Consider the following 21977-nt stretch of genomic DNA (forward strand, 5'->3'; position numbering starts at 1 on the left):
CATAGAATTGCCTCAACTTCTGTGACAGGTATATACAGCAAATCAGGATAGTAGAGCTTTACTCCCATTGCACTCTAATAAGTAACTTCTCATGGAAGCTGACTTGCCAATATTTCTCTCATCTTCTGTACTCACTGAAATTGATACAGACCACAAGCAGAATGGATAGGGATAAACTGCTGCCCAATAAACTCAGGAACAGTATAAATTATGATTGTTCTTTATATTTTGGCACGAGGTGTGGTAATTGTGGACTGTTTCTGCCTATAACTGATTTGCATTTGTAACCCCCAACACCTAAATAGTATATGCTACTTACAAGGATTAAGAAGAATAATTTTTAGACTGTAAACAGTTTTAAGCCTCTTAGCATTATTGGGTACTGAGAAAAACATGCCATAATCACTTGATAAGCATACTACAGTGCAACTCTCTATCTTCAGTGGTGGCTCTGATAGCCACTGAATGTCAGTAATCAAAAATTTAAACAACAACAAAAAAATACTATGTTCCAAGATATTTCAGCGTTAGAAACCAAGTCTTTTAATATTTACTTTACTTACATAAATTATTTTAGTATTTTTCTCCTGAAGGTACTAAAAATGCAGAGTTCCTAAAACTCATTAGGATAGCACATAACAAAATGTAGAAGAGAAAACTGAATAAAAATATTAGGAAAATATAACATTTTAAGGAGAATATAAATATAAAAATATATTGTGTTCACATCAGATGATTTCAAGGCATTTTGCAAAGATGTTCCAGTAGCATCAGAGATGGATAACGCAAGAACGTAAGTATCTAAAATTAAAAAAAAAAAAAGGTACTGTCTTGGCCTAGTTTTCTGGTGTGCAGTTCTAGAGGCCTGAAACTTGAGTTATAGATACTGAGTAGCTACAGCTTTGACATCAATGAGAACTGTGTCCATTGCATTATGGACAGACATATAAAACAGTGCACTTGAAAATCAGTATCAAAAAATCAAGGTCACTTTTGAGAATGTGTTTTCAAATTACAATGTGCCAGCGGACAATGGGAAAAAAATGGAAATTTCTCTTCTGACTTCCACTCTCTAGATATTACTGCCTGGTCATAAATTTGGGAATCATGAACAGGGTTGGCTGTGACAATATGCTGTCCTCGACATGTGTGTTTTTCTCAACCTCCTGCTTGTACATCAGTGTGGGCACAAATGCAGGCACATGAATTTTATACGGAAACATCTAACTCAGTTACTTTTTGTGACGAATTATGCCTAGAAGTAACTAAAAGTACTTACCTTGTAGCTTAGATAACTCAGCAACAGAGTTTCAAAGAGACTTATTAAAGCCACAGAAACCTTAAGTAATAAAATATGTGTATTAATACTGGCTTCTAAAGAATATACAACATTAAGCATTACAATGAAAAGTAAAAGATAATTAAAACCAGCTTTTCCACACGTACTCTGAAACCATGTCAGCTAACAGCATTTAGCACGAAGCTTAAGTAGTTATTTTTCTGACTAAAGCACAGGCTGTGACTTGAGTCTTATTGCTCTTTTCCAAGTATAACACTCCAGAGAGCCTGCAGGGTGGCCCTTCCACAGTTTTTAGAGACCCCTACATGTAGTCTGTCAAATTCTTTCTCAAGTTTCACTTGTCTGTTCCTAAAAGGTACCAAGATCTTTTCACAAGACAGAGAAAGAGAGAGGAGGAGGAAGCTGTAAATAATGGAAGCTAGACAGCTCTTTTCTTTAAAGATGTTATGAATGTGTGGAAAAACACTTTTTTTACTGTGTAAAATTCAGAAAGCTGAAAAGAACAAAAAATTATACAGATTAATCGTTACTGATTTTGATATTTAAATGCAACTGAGCTCAACTTATGAGGCTTCACTTAGATTATATGTAGTTAGTGTTCATATTATGAAATTTAAAAATATTTAAATAGTCAAATACCAAAATAATAAAATAAATTACTTAATACTTTATACTTATTAAATAACCACAAAACTTACTTAAATCCTTTGCACAGCAAATATTTGTATTTTAATGTATATTGTGGAAATATTCCATCAAGAAGATGTACAAATTCAGCTGGAGCCCAAAGTCAAACAAGCCTCAGGATTTCTAATTTTAAACTAATGCTCACTACTACTGAAAACTCATAATGCATTATTTGCACTCACAATATTGTTATCTGGAATTTTAAAAGATGCTATGAATTAGGAAATTATTAAAATATGCAATCAAAATATGATATCAGTTTCTCCAAATAAGTATTACTGTACTTAGTATTACTATCTTATCCTCAGGTTGTACCTCAAATAAAAATAAATCTCTGTAACGATTGTATATATCCTACTGAGAATACATGTGTATATACACATGCATACATATACACACATGTTTAAATTCCTATGTTTATCAAATAAACTTATTAGAATAAGACTGTAACCATAAGCAAATAAATCTCTCAGTGTTTTTTAATTTAATTGAATATGGTAATCTGCCCGATTCAAAATTTATTCAAACTCTGCATACTTTAAGCATGAAATTGAAAGGTATTTTCATGAAGCAACTCTTCCCTTAGTAAAATCATACATTACATCGAGATACAAACCATCATAATAGCATTGCACTAAGCGTGGTGCAAGAATATAATGGTATAACCGTGCTGGAAGCTTAAGGAATTCTTAGTAGAGAAACACATTTCAGAGGGATAATTCCCATAGCACTGGCCATGAGTAAAAAAAGTGTTCCTGAAATGAGCAGGCTCCAGGATACTGACGATTGAACCACAGACTTCAAAAGATCTCTAAGACCCACAAAGCACTGATGTAGGTCATCTTTTGTGACATACTTCTCTAAACATGTAGACTTCTATATTATGAAGTAACTTGAGCTTTCTAGTGTATTTAACAAGAAAGTCCATGAAGCATGTCAAAAGCTAGTCATAAGCAATTATGAAATTTAAACTCATTATTAGAGCAAACTGACTACTTGACTCAACAAAGCTTGATAGTTCTAAGAGAAAAGGCTTTATAATTCTACAATATTTTGTTCTAAGCTTTAATACTTCACAAATATATTGTAAAGCCATATAAATCCAAATCAGTTAGATGAGCTTATCTTTACTTTATGCTTTTGTTGTACTTGGTCATCAGGTAGATTTCTTTGTTAATATCAGCTTTTCCAAGTACTCTTTAACATCACTAAAATACTGTAAATCAATATTGTCTACCATGATTAAATGGAAATAGTTAAATTGGCCATTTACTTATTACCTGTAATCCCCACAAAGGCAAGCTTCGATTCACCCAAATAATAGGAGACCTGTTCATTATAATAAGACAATAAATATGAAATTCATCAAAATCTGGTTAGCATTTTGAACAAAATCAAGAGAGAAAAAATGTCAATGGAAATCAAAGCAGCCTTTTTTTTTTTTTTTTTAATTAAATCCATAGCCATCTATTGAGTAATGATATTTCTTGTATTTCTAATCCAGAGCTAATCTAACCTAATCCTTGAGTTCTCATGGGAGTAATCCAATACCCAGGGACACCAAAATCTTTTATTGGCTTCAGTGGCTGCTAGTTCATCCCCTATGATTCCAGAAAGAATAAACCAAATTGAAGTTTCAATTCTAGAGATGCAGAGGGATAACTACTTGTGGTAGGAGAAAGAAACTTGACAACTCTTTTTTGTGAACATTTTGTTATCTGTGTAATGATATAAATGGTATCTAACTCATAGGGGCTGACATATCTTGGAAAAATCTCATGTTGTCTTAGTATTTACTAAACTCAATAATAGGCACTTGATACAGTACTACTGCAATCTGGCACACTCGATGGCACCATAGTTTACTGTTATGTACTGCGAGTCATAATTGTTTTTCAGATAAAGGCATCCATTTTTTCTCAGCAAGGTGTAAGCATTGATGGCATTCAGATCCTAGAAGAGCATCCAAACCAGCAGTTCACTTATGCAATCAGAGAAACAAAATTTTAAGGGCAGTTTTGAATATTCAGGAGCACAGAAATAATTGCTTGAGAGTTATGGAAGCATCACTATTATGTGTTAAAATGTCACCATTCTAGATGGAAATGCATTTGTCTTCCTGTTTCCCTCCCCTTTGCACCAGTATGTGGACTTTTGGGTGGCATTTTTAAATTAGGAACTCACCAATCAATTGTTCCAGATGTGTAGTTTTGATTGGAACAACTCCGGTTTAAGTCCTTGCTGATAGTTGTCATCCCATCCATACAAGGTCCATTTCATTAGCAAATATATACGGAAACATGATCATAAAACAGACGGGAGGAAAGGGATATTAATTACATTATTAAGTGTACTATAAAATGAATGTAATAGTTTGAGACCCAAAGCAACGGATATAGGCATTTTAAAAAGTAAAGTAACTTTCAGAAGGTAGTTCCGTATGTGTTCTGTATTTATAGATAATGAAGCATTTCAGGTTACATTTCTTAAAGATCTAGTTTCAAATATGTTCTAATTTGAAAACAGTACAACTGAAATTATACTTTCAAAAACTGAACTAAGTACACTATAAATAATGAAGATCAAGAGAAATCCTACCACATGGATAGGCTGGCATAGAAAGAGCACATACACCTGCCATACTCTCAACAGGAAAGACCAAATCAAACTACACTTTGTACCTTTTTGTGAGGATGTGAGGAGGGCTGGAGCTTTATGCAGCAGTAATTCAAGGAGGAAACTGGAGACATACATGTAAAAGATTAGCTGCTATGTATATGTGGTCATCTTGCCTTGAACTGCTGACAAAAATCCTCCTTTCAAATAGTCATGTAAGGATGTGGGAATATATATTTGTGTAAATGATGAAAAATATCCTTGTTTATCCTTGGCAAGCAAGGTTAGTGGAAAAGGTTTTGCAGACCACAGATTAGTAATAGATATATTTTTACCAACTATGAGTGAGAGAGGTGCTAAATGGTATATGTTAATAAGGATATTTTCTGTCTTAAGCTTTTTTTTCATCTGTGCTTTGTTTCTTTCAGTATCTAAGGTCAGATAGAATTAAATCGAGTGAATGCAAGTAAATTAATAAAATGTGGTGCTTATTAGCATTTAGAATTGAGAAGATTCACTATATCCAGGATACAAATAGAACTGAAGTATAGGATTGAATAAATAAATAAATAATAAATAAATCCCCCACAAATCAATGGGCCTCCCCCACAAATCAATGGCCCTGACAACATCCACCTGAGGATGTTGAGAGAGCTGGCTGACATCATTGCGAGGACACTCTACATAATCTTCAAGAAGTCCTGGAGAACGGGGGATGTCCCAGAGGACTGGAGGAAGGCAAATGTTACCGCTATCTACAAGAAGGGCTTGAGGGAGGATCCAGGTAACTACAGGCCCATCAGCCTTACTTCAATCCCTGGGAAAGTTATGGAACGAATCATCCTGGGGGCCATCACAAGTCAGATGAAACCCGTGACAGGGAAAAGCCAACATGGCTTCACTAAAGGCAGATCGTGCTTGACTAACCTGGTGGCCTTCTATGACAAAGTGACTCGCCTGGTTGACATGGGGCAGGCGGTGGACATTGTTTACCTGGACTTCTCCAAGGCCTTTGATACAGTCCCCCACAGTCTCCTCCTGGAGAAATTAATGTGTTATGGCCTAGACAAGTGGTCTGTGCAGTGGGTGGGGAACTGGCTGACAGGCCGCACCCAAAGGGTGGTGGTAAATAGCTCTTTCTCAAACTGGCAACCTGTCACTAGTGGAGTCCCCCAGGGATCAATATTGGGCCCAATGTTATTCAACATCTTTATCAGTGATCTGGACAACGACATCAAGTGTAGCCTGATGAAGTTTGCTGATGACACCAAGTTGAGAGGGGAAGTAGACACTCCAGAAGGGAGAGCTGCTCTGCAGGGAGATCTGGATAGGCTGGAAGAGTGGTCCAGCAAAAACCTTATGAAGTTCAACAAGAAGTGTAAGGTCAGGCACCTGGGAAAACATAATCCAGGAGTGCAGCACAGACTAGGATCCACCTGGCTGGAGAGCAGCTCTGTGGAAAAGGACCTGGGGGTTCTGGTGGACAGAAAGCTCAACATGAGCGAACAGTGTGCTGCTGCGGCCAAGAAGGCCAACAGGATGCTGGGTTGCATCAAAAAGGGCATCTCCAGCAGAGAGAAAGAAGTCATTACCCCACCCTACTCAGCGCTTGGCAGGCCACACCTGGAGTACTGTGTACAGTTCTGGTCTACTCTATAAAAAAGGGATGTGGACGGTCTGGATGGGGTCCAGAGAAGGGCCACCAAGATGATCAAAGGATTGGGAAGCCTGCCATATGAGGATAGGAGAACTATGAGATATATGAGATATATGAGGCTGGGAGAACTGGGTTTGTTCAGCCTTGAGGAAAGGAGGCTCAGAGGGGATCTCATCACCGTGTACCAGTACTTAAGGGGTAGTTACAAGGAAGATGGAGACTCCCTTTTTACACGGAGTCCCATGGAGAGGACAAGGGGGAATGGACACAAGTTGCTGTTGGAGAGATTCCGATGGGACACGAGAGGGAAATTTTTCACAGTGAGGACAGTCACCCATTGGAATAATCTCCCAGGGAAGTGGCTGACTCGGCCACGTTGGACACCTTCAAGAGTCGTCTGGACAGGGTGCTGGGCCATCTTGTCTAGACTGTACTCTTCCTAGAAAGGTTGGACTAGATGATCCCTGAGGTCCCTTCCAACCCGGGATTCTGTGATTCTGTGAAATTATAAATATAAATTCTTCTACAATTGGTGGTTCATTGTATAACACATGAAAAAAAAATAAGCAGAGTACCCGATGACCCATATAGAATAACATACTGAGTGTACCCTCAGCAAGTTTGCAGATGACACCAAGCTGAGCAGTGCAGTTGACACACCTGAAGGACGAGATGTCATCCAGAGAGACCTGGACAAGCTGGAGAGGTGGGCCTGTGAGAACCTCATGAGGTTCAACAAGACCAAGCGCAAGATCCTACACTGGGGTCAGGGTAACCCCTGGTATCAATACAGGCTGGGGGATGAAGAGATTGAGAGCAGCCCTGCACAGAAGGACTTGAGGGTACTGGTGAATGAAAAGCTGGACATGAGCCAACGATGTGCGCTTGCAGCCCAGAAGGCCAACTGTATCCTGGACTGCATCAAAATCAGCGTGGCCAGCACGTCGAGTGAGGTGATTCTGCCCCTCTGTTCTGCTCTGGTGAGACCCCACCCAGAGTGCTGCATCCAGCTTTGCAGCCCTCAGCACAGGAAGGACATGGAACTGTTGGAGCAGGTCCAGAGGAGGACCACAAAAATGATCCAAGGGCTGGAGCACCTCTCCTGTGAAGAAAGCCTGAGAGAGCTGGGGTTGTTCAGCCTGGAGAAGAGAAGGCTGCAGGGAGACCTTATTGTGGCCTTTCAGTACTTAAAGGGGGACTGTAGGAAAGATGGGGGCAACCTCTTTAGCAAGCCCTGTTGTGACAGGAGAAGGGGTAAAGGATTTAAACTAAAGACGAGGTAGATTTAGACTGGATATAAAGAAAAAATTTTTTACTATGAGGGTGGTGAAACACTGGCACAGGTTGCCCAGAGAGGTGGTGCATGCCCCATCCCTAGAAACATTCAAGGCCAGGTTGGACAGGGCTCTGAGCAGCCTGATCTAGTTGAGATGTCCCTCCTCACTGCAGGGGTGTTGGACTAAGTGACCTCTAAAGGTCCCTTCCAATCTAAAGTATTCTATGGTTCTATGACAGTTGTAGGTGTGCAAAATCATGCATTATCACCATAGATCATCATGAGTATAGAATGTACTTTTGGTCTCCCTCTCTTCAAAGTGTTTAGAGAAAGCAGAGGGCTAGAAAATTGTTATCAATGTCATGTGTATGAAAACTCAGTTTCATATATTTTTACGTTTCTGGGATCTGGGGTTTTAGGTAAAATTATTTAAGTAAAATCCTAAAATTATTGTTGTATAAACTGGCAACCAGGTATTTGCAATTTTATTTTTATAAATGTAAACATTAATATCATACATGGAAATGTTATATAATAATACAACCAAAATATATAAGTAAGTTTGCACAACAATATCTGATGCATATCTGAGTAAATAGCCATGATTATTTTAGCACTGAAGTGAAAAAATCATATTGTTATTTTGGTTCTTATTTCCATTCACAATTTAAGACTAGCTTCATCATTCTTTCAAAACATCTGTAACACATAAAACCAAATCCCTCTTGATAGAATATCAAACATTTATTCATTAAATTATTTTTATAAGCTAAATAATGCTTTGATAGCAGAGAAAAAAAATCCCAAAACATTACCATCCAAGTCCTTGTGTAGGATCATCCAGGAGTACGCGAATTATATATAAGAAACAGCTCAGTAGCTTGAGAGAAAAATTGAATAATCGTATTCTCAGACCTATTTTAAAAAGAAGAGAAAATGCAGAAATAAATTCAGGTTCTTTACAGCTTCATCCACTTTGAAGGTAAAACTAGAAGGAGCTAGAATAGCCATGTTGCAACAGGGCAAAGGTTGATCTAGCCAGTAGCCTGTCCCTGATATGGGCGATTCGTGTATGATACAGAACAATGTAAGAATAATCCTGTCAGATACACATATAATAAACCTTCCCAGCTTCCAGAAATCTCTGGGTTAAGACTCAGTCTGTTCTAAAGAACTACTCAGTCATTTGTTTGAAAGCTATTCTATGTCATTTGTCTTTTCTGATGCCACTCTTTGGGTCTGTTGTAGTTTTACAAATCCCCTTTCGTGAAAGGGGAACCAGAACTACATATGGTACTTGAGATTCAAGATACAGCGACATGAAAATGACATACTTTCGACTGTAGGCAGAGGATATACAGTGGCAAGAATTTAAATATTAATACCTGAAAGTCTTCATGCAGTAGATTTTCATACAGAATATATTAATACTATCCCAACTTATAAAATATTAAACTGTAATTATTTAATCCTGAAGTTGAGTAATCATGCATCCGAGAATCAGGACATCTGAAAGTCACGGTGAATGCACAACTGAACTGAATCAACAACTTGTTCTACAGACCATGTGACTATTGAAATGTTCTAGCTGAAAGGATATATCACAAATACTATCACAAAATATTACAATATCTCCCACAAACACAGGTCTACTGCACAGAGACAGGATTCCTTCAAAGGGATCCATATGGCACTTGGCATATGTATTTCAGTGCTAATTGGAGCCATTACCGAATACAGTGGAACTTAACTGTATTTTAATCAGATTTTGCAGTCATTAGAGGATTAGAGTCTACATTCTCAGTCTTATTTTTAAATTCAATAGTCTTAAAATTTTGCCTGTGTAAGTATTTGTATTTAACTCTTGGTTTTGACTTTTTGGTCACTAATGAAGAGAAAACTGTCAGTTGACTCAGGTTAAGTGGGGGGAGGTCACTTTAAGCATTACTTTTTTCAGTCTTGTGAACTGAGAGTCCAGTTCTGCATGGCTGAACCCTTCTGTCCAAAGCAGAATACCACTGACCGAGTCTTACACAGATGTGACTTCATTTGCACCTAGTCATAGTCCAGATAGTGTTTTATTGTTGTGCTGCAAATATGTTAGCAGGTCTCCTGAACTCAATATAATTACTTCTGTGGTTTAAGAACTACAGCTTCATTATGCATATCCAAAGCTATGTGCATATGTTCCCTTTTAAGGAAAGAATCATAATTACCTTATGGTAATATTACATACTTTTTGACTTTACTCAGTCCTGAGTTCAAAATGAACCTTACAGATAAAACTTGATAAAGCACCTTTTATCTACTAGTTCCCCTTCCATTAAAACACAATCTACAGCAAACACAGAAAAATAGAAAACAGATTCTTAAATATTCTACCATGCAATTGCTGAAAGAAATCTTAATGTTTATTACACAATACTGCTTACTAGTTTTAACTGTGAAGTTGCAGTTATCACATGAGAACTGGATGGATTTTAGAACATCTTGTCATCTGTAAACTAGGGGTTAAAATCCTCTGGGCTGACCATGAGAAGTCCCACAGCTGTTATTAGCAATTAGGTTTGTGAACATTAACCTAGTGATTCCTGGTGTCCTATCAAGAGTAATTAGCCACAGACTATTTGTTTCCTAACATGAGTGTAGGAGTTGAAGTAGTAAATGGATTGAGAGGCTGCAAAAAGTAAGTAACTGTGTTGTCATGCCATTATTTGACTAGAAAGCACCCCAGTGCTTTTCTTGGACAATGCTAAGATTTTTTAATATTTTTTTTTGCAGTGTTTTTTGAACTGTTGCTGAAGAAAACATGAATTGTTTGTCTGTACTAATTCTTTCCTGGAAGTCTGGTGGAGTATGAATGGTTGCCATAACAACTAGGCATTACAACAAGAAAAGCAGAGAATGTTTAAAAAAAAAAAAAAAAAAAACACCAAAAAAAAACACGAAGCCACCTAACCCCAAACAAATAAAAAAAGCCCAGCAGGATTTATTCTCCTTACCTTGTGTTGTCTAACTTTATCAGAGAAGTACAAAATTCTGTTATTTGTTTCTCCTGTTTTTTAGCTCTGTAAATGTTAATCTTCGTGTGAAACATTGATAATGGTCTAGCTTCTAATCATCATTTGAAATTATATGTTGGTTTAAATGCCAAAAGGAAATGGTGCTTTTCTGATTAAAGACTACATCAGTACAAGGGACCCATGCTCCTGGGTGCTGCCTAAACTCTTAACTCTCAAATCTTAGTCCTGAAAGATCTAGAACTGCTTAAGTATTCATATACTTAAGTTCTATAGATCTATTCTAGGTTGTGCCTAAAAGTGCTTTAGGCTCTGGGTATCTCCACAGGAATGGCTGTTTTGCAGGATTATAAGGCAGGGTTTCACACAAGACATCTTTCATCTATGGATTCTAGTTAGCATAGATATAGAGTGCATATCATGGACTGGGTTATATATAAAGGCAATAGGACTGGTCTTGTACCATATGTGATTGGATCAGTTATTACAATATAAATATGGAAGAACAGACTTCAAGACTACCCTGTTTCAGGTTACCTCTCCTAGTTCTGTATGCCTCAGCCTTCACAAATAGGATGTGCTGCAAGAAGAGGCATATTTAATGACTCCTGCTAAAGCTTTAATAATTAATATAGGACTACCAAATAAGTATTCTCTCTGGTCAAAACCTTCTATAGCCTTATAGTTGGGGATGTCATCTGTGAGTTGGAGGAAATGCATTTATTCCACTACCACGGAGATCTGGCATTTCAAATGTGGGAAGGAGGGGACAGTCACTAGATATGGCATTTAAACTAGGTTTTCATTAATTAATCTCTTACAAAGAAAGCATTTCATATTTCTGTTTACTGGCTATTTTTGTCTTCTATTTTCATGCTGTCAGTGGATCAACATGGTCTGCTTGACTTAATTTCTTTTTTCCCATTCACAGCCAGATTGTTCAAGTAGCAGGGTCATTTGCACAGGATATCTCGATGTTTTGACACTGCTGCCTGAAACTCGTATTTCATGCACTGTTATCCAGTTACATATTGTTTAATGAGATTGTAATTTAATTGTGTCCATGTAACCATGTTGTTACATTCTTTGTCTTCTTTAAATGAAGACATTTATAACAACAGTCCAAAATCTGTTTATGAAATAAACATATCTACATCAAACATTAATGTTTCCTTCTCAGTTTGAACAAGTATTTGCTATTTTCCACAGGCATTTTTAAGTAGAGAGTGATACATTGTACTTCACCAGTACTCACTGTGACTTTAATTTTTATTATAAATTCTTGATGCTTCCCTTAGAAGCGTTTTTTGAGATTAATCCTCTGATTTAGAGAGCAGATCTAAATCAAAGTGAGAGTGAAAGAGATAGCAGCTGAAGATTTTATGGTCACCTTCCATTATTCCGTTCTTATAATTCTATAACATTATTTTTGTTTTTTAGCAAAATCATCTCAATAGCAACTGGCTTTGGGAGTTGGATCAAAATATACTGTTAATAATTTATATCCTGGTGATGGTTATCTTTCATTCCCTCTCCACTGAATTGGAAGTTCACTTATTTTTTTCCCTTTGAGACTTATTTTAGGCTGTGATAATGCAGTGTGTGATCTTGCCAAGTACAAGCAAGTCATACAAAGATGTCATCTTCCCTCTCTCTCTCTCTTTTTTTTTTTTTTTTTTTTTTTTTTTGTTAGGCTGGCTGACACCTCTGTAAAATGCTTTTCATGCATTGATTAAACTTGATTAGACATTTGCTTAAAGATTGAGTTGAAGCTAGTTTGGCATTAAACATAGATGAACACTTGTTTTATCAATTTATAGAAATGCTTCCAAAACCAGAATAATGTGAAACAATAGATATTTCATCTTATCACTCTGGATGTGATTTAGATCAGAATAGTATTCTGTAGAAAATTCATATAAATTCTAGAGTTGACTGTTCTGGTTGACAAAATCATATGGTATATACTCTGATGTGTTAAATTCACTTGTGAAGTCTTAAGGATTAGCAAAAACTGTTTGGTGAACATGTGTAGTTTGATTTAGTTATACCATCTGAAAATTTGCTGATACTACTGACAATTGTTTTCTCAAAAACAATTACATCTTTAGTATGTGAAGGAGGGTTTTCAGTGCTGTCATTGAACACCAACTAAGATCTAAAGGGCAATAATTTATCAACTCCCTGATACCTCTGGACAACAGAATCCTCCAATTTCAACGGAGGATTGAATGGGTGCATTTGAATGAGTGGCAGGCACTAACTCAGCAGCAGGTTTTTGGAGGTTGTATTTTAGAGGATTCTGGTGCTGAGTATTTGGACAAGAACCAAGATCTGTATAAGCAGAAGGCGTCTTTGACTGAACTTACTAATTCTGAACACTTTGGTTTGGGGATTTTTTTAATTTAATTCAGTACAGTACTAATTTTTCTGTATTTCCTGTATGTTTCTCCTGAAAATTGCATTGTTTAATGTCTAATTGTTGGTTAAGCTTTTTGTATCATGACAACCAGTAGCACTGCTTGGGGAACCTGTGGGGTTCTAGCAGGAAATGGCATGCCTGTGCCATATCCTGCTGTAAGTACAGTATGCACCCTCATTCTCCAACTTTCTGTGAACTGGAAGCATAATTCAGCAATAGAAAAAACCTGCCTCATCTCTTAAGAGTTTTCTTTGGGGTCCTCTACTGAGGACCTGTCAGGAAAAGAAGGTGCCTGTAATGACAGTGTCTCTACTAGCTGTCTATAGGAAGAATTCATTACTGTGTTTTCATTTTTTAATCAAAGACACAGTATGATTTTACAAAATGTACCTCAGATCTGTATGGCATCACTGTGTAGGAGAATCTAGATTTTTCCAGCAATCATCATGCAAGCCAAGTAAGAGAATTCTTGTGCTACTTGTCTATAGCATGAACCCATCTCCAATAGCATGAATTTACAGTTGCTTCCCACTCTCTTGCTCATTTCAAATAAAATTCCGCATGATTCCTCTTTTTTGGAACCATACATCACACTTACCTGATCATAACCTAACAGAGAGGTCCCACTATGGTAACTTATGACAATTTTCTTAACATGCTTAGCCAGAAAGGTATGCACTTGGCAATGGAATAGTCATTAATTCATACTAAGCAACTAAACTCTGATTTAATTATTGTGCCTATGATCATAAATGTATCTATTCTTAGATGTACAGGGTCTGCGGTTCTGCCATCAAAATGTGTATCTGTATTTATGTATTTTTTTAATGTTAAGATCTAAGTAGGGAAAAAACCTCTTATCTCAAGCAAGAAGGTACTATTCAGAATCCTCCTATCTTATCAGTGAAGAGAGATTTACAGTGAGTCAGGTCATAACTTTAGAGATATTCTTAGTAAGCGCGTGCATCAAATACCTGTTTTGTAGACTAGATCAGGAACAAAAAGGCTACTTATTGCTTACAGCTTCCCAGACTCCCTTTCTAGCCAGGAATAATACTCTTTTCTAGTTTAGGATGCTTTTTCTGTTTTGTCTCTCACTCCATTATATGCTATAGCAACAATGTCAGAAGTCAAAGGCTATAAAGATGTAAAATACTTAAAAGACATGTAAAGTCGCAGGGAGAAAAGTAGAAGAGAACTAAGAACAACTGGGAAGTTGTAGTGTAATTAATTAAATTTAAAATGTAAATCTAGGTAAACAGATTGATCTCTAACAAGAATCACAGAATGGGTGAGGTTGGAAGGGACCTCTGGAGGTCATTTTGTCCAACCCCACTGCTCAAGTAGGGCCACCTAGAGCTGGTTACCCAGGACTGTGTCTAGACAGTTTTTTAATATCTCTATGGAGGAAGAATCCACAACCTACATACAGAAATGCATAAGCAAAAATTCATTCTTTGCAATACACTTAGATTTGTAAACATAGAGTATGAAATTGTTCTTCACACACTTCCTTTCTTTGTTCTATGCATGCTGAGTTTTTGTATACATTCTTTTCATATTGGCCAAAATGTAATAAAAAAGCTCTCAAGTGTGCTAATTCAGAATAAGAAACTTATTTGAAATAAAAATCTTCATTAGAAAATAAATTTACCAGCCAATTCCAGTTACATGTGTAACAATGTGAAAAAACCTATGTCCCATCTGAAGTTTAGAAGAGAAGATACTCTGAAGGCTATCCACATCATTTACTAGCAGAGGTAGTCCTCTGCTTTCTATGCTATTTAGGCACCTGAATTTAGATTACTTTTCCCGTGTGTCTATGGAAGTGTAATAAAGCTTTCCCCATGGATTAACCTCCAGCAGCTTTGTTAAACCTGATTTCCCAGCTGGAAAACAGTAAATAATTCCAAAGCTCCAATTGAAAATATCAGTTATTCACAGTACAGTGGCTCTTTTTTTTTTATGTAGGAGAATATTTTGCTTATCACGTGTGGAAAGTTAGAGCAGCTTAGCTAATAAAAAGATCATGTTCTGTGTTGCAAAACTAGCATTTATTTAATACTAGCTCTAACAGATAGAAGATCTTATAGTTTGTCTTATTTTTAAAACTTGATCTGGTCTCGCAAGTTTGTTTTCTGGGGTTTTTTAGATCGGGACACTGAAAAAGTAAAACTCTTTTTTTCTCCTTTCTGTCCTTTCCCAGACACAAAGCCATGGAACCCTCTTAACTGGATTACAAAGGCTAAAATGTATTCTCTATTCTAAAAGCTTTATGTATAAAGCTACTGTAATTTTAGTTCTTTTCAGGTGTAGGGCAAATGGAGGTAAACTTGATCCTGCTACACAGGGGAAAATTGAGGTCAGTTACTGCTGTTCTCAGCTATGAATTCCACTGGTCTAATCAAGATTCAATAATATACAATGCTTACATCCCCTTGGACCAACTGCATGGATGAATAGATGATGATGAATATCTTAGTTCCTCCACATTATTCTCTTCCATGATGGCCTATGAATTTAAGTGCATATGTCAACGAAGATATTGTAGTCCTTGATTTTAGTCTGATTTAACATTTCTGAGGTACCATATTCAGGAGAAGGAGGTATGTCCTCCCCATTAGTTTCCCTTCCAAATTGTTTTTTTACTGCTGATCAAGTTTGACATTTATTTAGGAATACTTAATAAAATTGAACACTTCAAAAAGCTAGGTACTTCCGCAGCTTTTTTCTTCCAGCAACTTAGAGATTCTTAGCTTTCCTAGACATAAGGTCATGGTAAATTATTCAACTTGACCACAATACAGAAATAAAATCACGTCACTAAGTATTTGATCCTAAAAATAAGAATGTTGTTTTTAAGTTTAAATAATACTTTCTGAATTTGTTTTGACTATTATGTAAAACTGACTCCTCTAAAGGGTAAAATTTTAGCTCGGAAAAAAATTAATTGTAACTGCTGTTGCCTTCAATGGAATTGGATTCTACTCAAAGTATCACAATTATGATTAACACAAATTAATCCAACTGCTTACTTGATCTTTGGTTTTTGATGAAGAAGAGCTTTAGTCTCTCTTTAAATGTATTTTCATTCATATAGAATTCAACTTGCACCCTGAAATATAAAAGGAAGTATTAGAATGGAATATGAAAGATAATAATTTTTTCAAAGTAATGTTTCCCTGATCATTTGTTCTTTATATATAAACTAAAGGAACATATAGAGAGTGTTCAGCCAAAAGCTTGCTCGGATTTGAATGACTAATGTTAAAAGATTAAAAAACAAAACCAAAAAAAACCCCAACAAACCAAAAAACTTATTAGTTTATCCCCTTTACATGCAGAATCTTTTTCATACTACTTGAACACTCTACACAGCAAAATCAGAAGCATCTACGTTTTTGGTATTTTCATTGGAAGACTATTCTCATATCTGTATCTTTGTAAGGAACAGTTCCTTGATGTTCAGATTAAACCTTCCATCTCAGTTTAACTCCCTTCCTGTAAAATTGCCATTTTAATGATTCTTCTTTTTTCTACCTTGTTCATGTCTCTGTTAAGTATTCATGTCTCAGTTAAGTGTTCACTTGTTTGTGTTCACCTTTAATCAATTGCTCATGCATCAAACAAACCACCTTCTCTGAACTTCACTTTTGTCACAATGAAATACTGAGACCTGAAAGCAAAATTATATTGCCATCATACAACACTGTACTGGAAAAATTCCCCTTCCTGATCATACTAAAGCAACATTCCACTTCCCCCAAAATTTGCCAGGATGTACTTCTTGTTTCTGTCCCTCAATTCAGTCTGAGTACAACTCATGTAATAATTTTACAGACTAGAAGACAGAAGAAAACTGTTGCAGCGGGTGGTAAGGGGAAAAGAAGGTGTGCATTAGTTGTACAGAAAAACTTAGGCTATTCCAGAGTTGTGGAGCTGCACCGCTTGCTGTAGGATGACTGCAACACTAGTTCCGTTTCCACTGCAGTCCCTGCTCTACTCAACTGACTGGACCTCCCTCACCAGTCCCAGTTCTCCTCCACCAGTGAATCACTTTACCCAGCACTATTTTTGTGCCTTTTTGAGAAGGCAGTCCTTAGTTTGAGAACTGTTCTACTATTGCTAAAGAACAAAGCGATATCGAAAAAGTGAGATAATTCCTTACTTTATCTGTATACCATCATGTGCTGCAAAACTGCATATACCTTTTCTGCTCATAGGCATACTTGATCTTTATTTGAGTGTTTCTTTTCAGCAGTCTTTATTTCATCAAATGACTGCACTTCAATTATTTGTTCTTATATGTAATGTCATGTTTTTCAAGCAGGATCCTGACTTTAGTTTTTCCCTTCTTGTGTGTGAAGCCTTTGTTGAAACAATTTTTGTATAATCTAATATTATCTATAGTCTCTCTCTTCCCCCCGAAGTACTTATCCAATGTCATGTATTTCTGTACATTTATAGAATTGGAAGATTATTTAGTTATGGGCCCAGAATGGATGGCATCTCAGGTAATATGACTTTTTCATCCTTGCTTACTTATTACCAGAAGTTCAGGCATATCACTTTGTAGGATAGGGTCAGCACATCATAAAAAGAAGGCTCTCTATGACTCACTTAGTGAGGTCAGTTAATTTTAGTTAGTCAGTTTGGTGTGGTTGATTGTAGTGTTCCTTGTAGAATGGAGAATTACCCTGCTCCCTATACAGAGGAAGAAAAAACATAACCTTATTTTTAAGAACCTGTATTGGAACTAAGCCCTATAACTTATGGAATTTTGAATTTATTTCTGTGCAATGACATATTTGACACAGCAGTAAGAGCAACCCCTACCCTAGACCAGCTTTTCTGCCATATCTGGCTCTGCCCCTTCTGTATAAGATTTTTAAGCAGTTGGAATTAAAGAGGAAGAGCCCACCTACCCTCTGCTTTTTAAACTAAGAGTAGCTGCAACTGCATATTTCAAAGAGCTTGGGCCCAGAGGAATTTCCTAGAAAGTAGAGGAAAAGCCCATCAGATGAAGACCAATTTGTTTCTGGGCATTTATTTAGCTTCAATATAGACTAAGTGTTGTGCTGTTCAAGACTGAAGGAGTCATTGCCATTAACACAAGTACAATTTAGATAGTTGGCAAGCTAAGGAAGCATGTTCCATGGTTAATTAGTAGGCGAGCAGGTTTGTGGGGACCTGAGCTCTGCTTCAGTTCTTTTCTGCACATTTCCCAGCGTACATACTGTTAGTAATGCAGTCACCATTTTAGTGGGAAACATTTCCCATAATTTGGCAGCTGCCACATACTAAGTGTATACACTTAATCTTCAAGGACATGTTTCAGTAGGTAAACAAAGTAGAACAAGCTATTGAAGTAAAGGAAGTTATTTAAAAGGAGCACAATATCAGTGATCTTTCTTACACATTTTAAACTGATCACTCAGGTTTTTCAGTATGAAAATTACAGTAGTCACTTAACATGAAAGAACAACATGTTAACAGTAAGCCATGATTTAATGATAATGAGGAAAGAGGCTGTGGGAGCTAATCACCCTCCTATCACTACCATTATGAATTGCTCTGATAGCCTTCTAACGGCTGTCTACTTCTCTTTCCTTAGCAACCTGTGCTCAAAGCAGACTGGGATTACACAGTGCAGCAGTTTCCATGGCAAAATGGATTATGAATGCTGCTAACACCACTTCTGTGGCTCAACTCCTCCTTCTCCTTCCCTTGACTTTTTAAAATTTGAGTAAAAAACTATATCAGCCTTCTACATTTGCAGGAAATACATTACCATGCATCTATAATCAATCTACACTTTCATGATACTCTGGCTACCAGAGAGAGAATATTTTACTTCATTTATTATAGGTTAGTATTTACTAAGTAAAGCTAAGAATTAATGGCTGAAGGAGCCACTGGCAGGGATAAGGACAGAAACCTCCAGATACTGTTCCTTTCCAATATTCTCTTTCTTATTTTCAGGGAGAACAGTCATTCTACTTGAACCTTTGTTGTAATCTCTTAATGACTGAAATTTTACCTCAGGTATTTGCTCTTTTTTGTCTTTTTCCTGCTATGAAGTGTTACCTAGAAAAGGAGTATTTCGGGAACGTAACACAAATTTTGATCCTCACTTGCAATATTAAGATCATTTAGTAGTAGTACCAGTAGTGAAGAGCTTGAACAAGCTTTTCTGGACTTAATTAAGTACAAGTTAGTAAGGATGTTTCAAGTGGATGAGTGGAAGTCATTGCCACATACTTATACAAAACTTTATTATCCTGTTGCAGGATAAATACTCGTTGGAATTTGATTCCAAGGAAATGGTTTTGATGAAATGGAACACATGCAGTACAGGGCAACAGCACACGTGTATGCAGATCATCTGGCCTAAGGAATAGGTTTGGTTTTGTTCTATAGTTCTAGCGCAATTTTAGTTCAAACAATTTGTGCTTCACGGTTGTTTTTTTTTTTGTCTTTCTGTAGTTCAGTCCACCCTGACCAAAAGGAAATCAAGCTGAAAGATTAAAACGCTATTCCTTGAGTATGGTTACTGGGACAGAGATGTTTGATAAACATATGGCTTTTGTGTATGCAGTCAGTTAATAGCTTCTGACTTTTTCTGTGTATGGGATAGGCATGAAAAAAAAACTGCTTTTGGAAGTTAAAGAACAGGTCTAACACTTTACTGGCTCTTGCTTCAGCTTTATTGAAAATGCACAAATACATGGCAGATATACCTGTGGCAAAAACAACTGAAGTTATGTGATTCTCCTGAAAACACAGTGTGGTTTTTGCAGCCTTCTTTTTAAAATTAAATACCGTTAATAGTGGTCTTCCGTAGCTTGAACCCAAAGAACAGTGATGTCAGTGAAATCTTTCAAACTGTAAGAACCATCTTGAAGTACCCGAAGCACAAGTATACACTGCACTCCTCTAATTCAGCCCAGATGTAATTTGAGTAGTACATCGTAATGTAATACAAAGTATAGCAGGAAAATACTAATTCATGCTAAGAACACTAATGCAAAGCATTCTTCTCATGACTGTAAATCACTGGGACCAATCTGTCTGCACTCTGGTTACTTAACTGATTTTGTCTGCATTCCTCCCTTGCTATTTACAATGTCATTTTAACTCCACAGCCACACTTTACTACAGTAACAATATTACCTTGCACCAAATCTACAAATTGTCTTTCATGTTAGAAAATAGCAGATTTGGCAGAAACAATCCCTTCAAAAATGAAAGTATGAGTTGGATTTCTCACTACATGTGTGCTAAGAGCTGTAGAAGTTTATGCTTACTACTTCTTGTCATTGGAATCAAGAAAAGGTGTTAACTGTGCAAATGGAGTCAATCAGAAGAAAGCTACATAAATGTATTTAAATCCATCTCTATAGGAAGGGATATTCCATGTTTTTCCTACAAAAAAGCCTTGTAATATAGATACAGTATGGTTTTTATCAGGATTTGCCAAACAAATATATGTGAAATCCTTTTAGATTTCAAACCTGAAAGTTTATTATGTGGGGTGTAGACAGGTGCTTAAAAAATGAAACTTTTAAAGTACTAAAGTGAACTGCTATTGGCAGACCTTACTTTGCTGCAAAAAAAGGAAATGGGCATTTTTTCCTTATAGCTTTAAATAAAAGACTAGTGTATTTTAATGATGACTGCCTTGAGTAGCAGCTCTCCTCTTTTTGAAGCTTTGCAAGTTCTAAAATACTCAGAACTCTGATTCGTTTAGCGCTTCATAGAGAAATGGTCATTTGACATCCCAGGCCTGCTTGTTCCATCAGAATCGATATGACAGATCAAGACTGCTTGTTCAATGGTAACTCATTATCTTGTGGTGAAGGAAATGGTAGTAAGACCAGTACTTTTCCATTACTGGTTCTTAACTTAAGGAAGCCTTCTATTTGTTTCTGGTAGGAAACCAGTCATCAGTTGCATAAGTCATGATGAACACTGAACAGATAAAGTACTGAGTCTTCCATTTCCTCTCCATGCACAATGACAGCACCCCAAAACAAATGGTAGTAATTGCGGGACACAGGGTGCTTGGTTCCTCCCGCTTATCGGAACGACAGAAAAGATGCTATTTCTTTTGCAGCCTCCTAATTTGGTAGTCCATTCTTGCAACATGAGCATATGAGAGCCTTGTGGGAGATCAGGGCCTCGGCATTTTTCTGGGCGCTTTAGGGCATGGTCTTTAAAAGCTACATCCTTACTGAAGCCGTTTGCTATGCACTATGCTGACGAAGCCAAACATTTGCAATATTGCCCTGCATTTTCTTAAAGATGACTGCTAACAAGTGTAGAATATTCAATTAAAATTGACAGGTATAAGGCCTTTTCCTGATAGGGGATCTTATCTGTTTATTATGAATAAACCAATGAATATTTTCTGCACCTCTGCAGAACTGTGTTCATGTAATAGTGTCTTGTAGATTCTTTATAAAAGCTAACATTGTGAATGCACCTGAAGGAACACAGGTTCCATACCTTCTAATAATTGCCCTATAGTATGCAGTACTACCTATTATCTCTTTACTTTTCAAAACTAAATTCTCACAGTACTCCTCTAGGACAACATATACAGTATAATTGTCTGGTTCAGAGTTGAACTGTCATGTAATAAACATATGTTTGGTCATCTTAATACTTAGAGTGCATGCTATGACATCTGTACCTGGGCATTTCTTTTGTTCTTTTCTTTATGTGGGTATATTTGTTTAGAAGTTACCTGCTGAATCAGGGAATCTGAGTTAATCTATCTAGTGAAGTTTTTCCAGACATACCTACATTTGCTTGATCATGTAATTGGCTGGTATCATAATAATGGATTTATAGAGATCAGGTGTTATCAGTGTCACCGTAAAAATCCTCTGTATTAATGAAGATAGAAATAGCATGAACTGAGTTCAGCTTAATCACAAGTTACAGAATAAAGGATCAATGATGCATAAATAACCACATAGCTCAGAACTGTGTGT

The 21977-nt window shown here is 36.7% G+C and overlaps 1 protein-coding gene across 11 annotated transcripts in view; it reads right to left on the reverse strand.

Moving 5' to 3' along the window:
- KCNT2 (potassium sodium-activated channel subfamily T member 2) overlaps nt 1–21977 on the reverse strand; it is a 144229-nt gene that overhangs the window by 95136 nt on the left and 27116 nt on the right. For 10 of the 11 annotated variants that reach the window (XR_010373412.1, XM_064454747.1, XM_064454744.1 and 7 more), the window contains exons 2-6: nt 16014–16093; nt 8352–8451; nt 4172–4228; nt 3268–3316; nt 1280–1339 (exon numbers count right to left, since the gene is read on the reverse strand). Coding sequence is in view for 10 of the 11 variants with exons in the window: in XM_064454747.1 (XP_064310817.1) it covers nt 1280–1339; nt 3268–3316; nt 4172–4228; nt 8352–8451; nt 16014–16093 (346 nt within the window). In the remaining variant the exon portion in view is untranslated. The remainder of the gene's footprint in view (nt 1–1279; nt 1340–3267; nt 3317–4171; nt 4229–8351; nt 8452–16013; nt 16094–21977) is intronic. The other variant, XM_064454743.1, reaches the window with a different exon arrangement.

The sequence above is a fragment of the Phalacrocorax carbo genome, chromosome 6 (assembly GCF_963921805.1).
Source record: "Phalacrocorax carbo chromosome 6, bPhaCar2.1, whole genome shotgun sequence".
Taxonomy (NCBI): domain Eukaryota; kingdom Metazoa; phylum Chordata; class Aves; order Suliformes; family Phalacrocoracidae; genus Phalacrocorax; species Phalacrocorax carbo.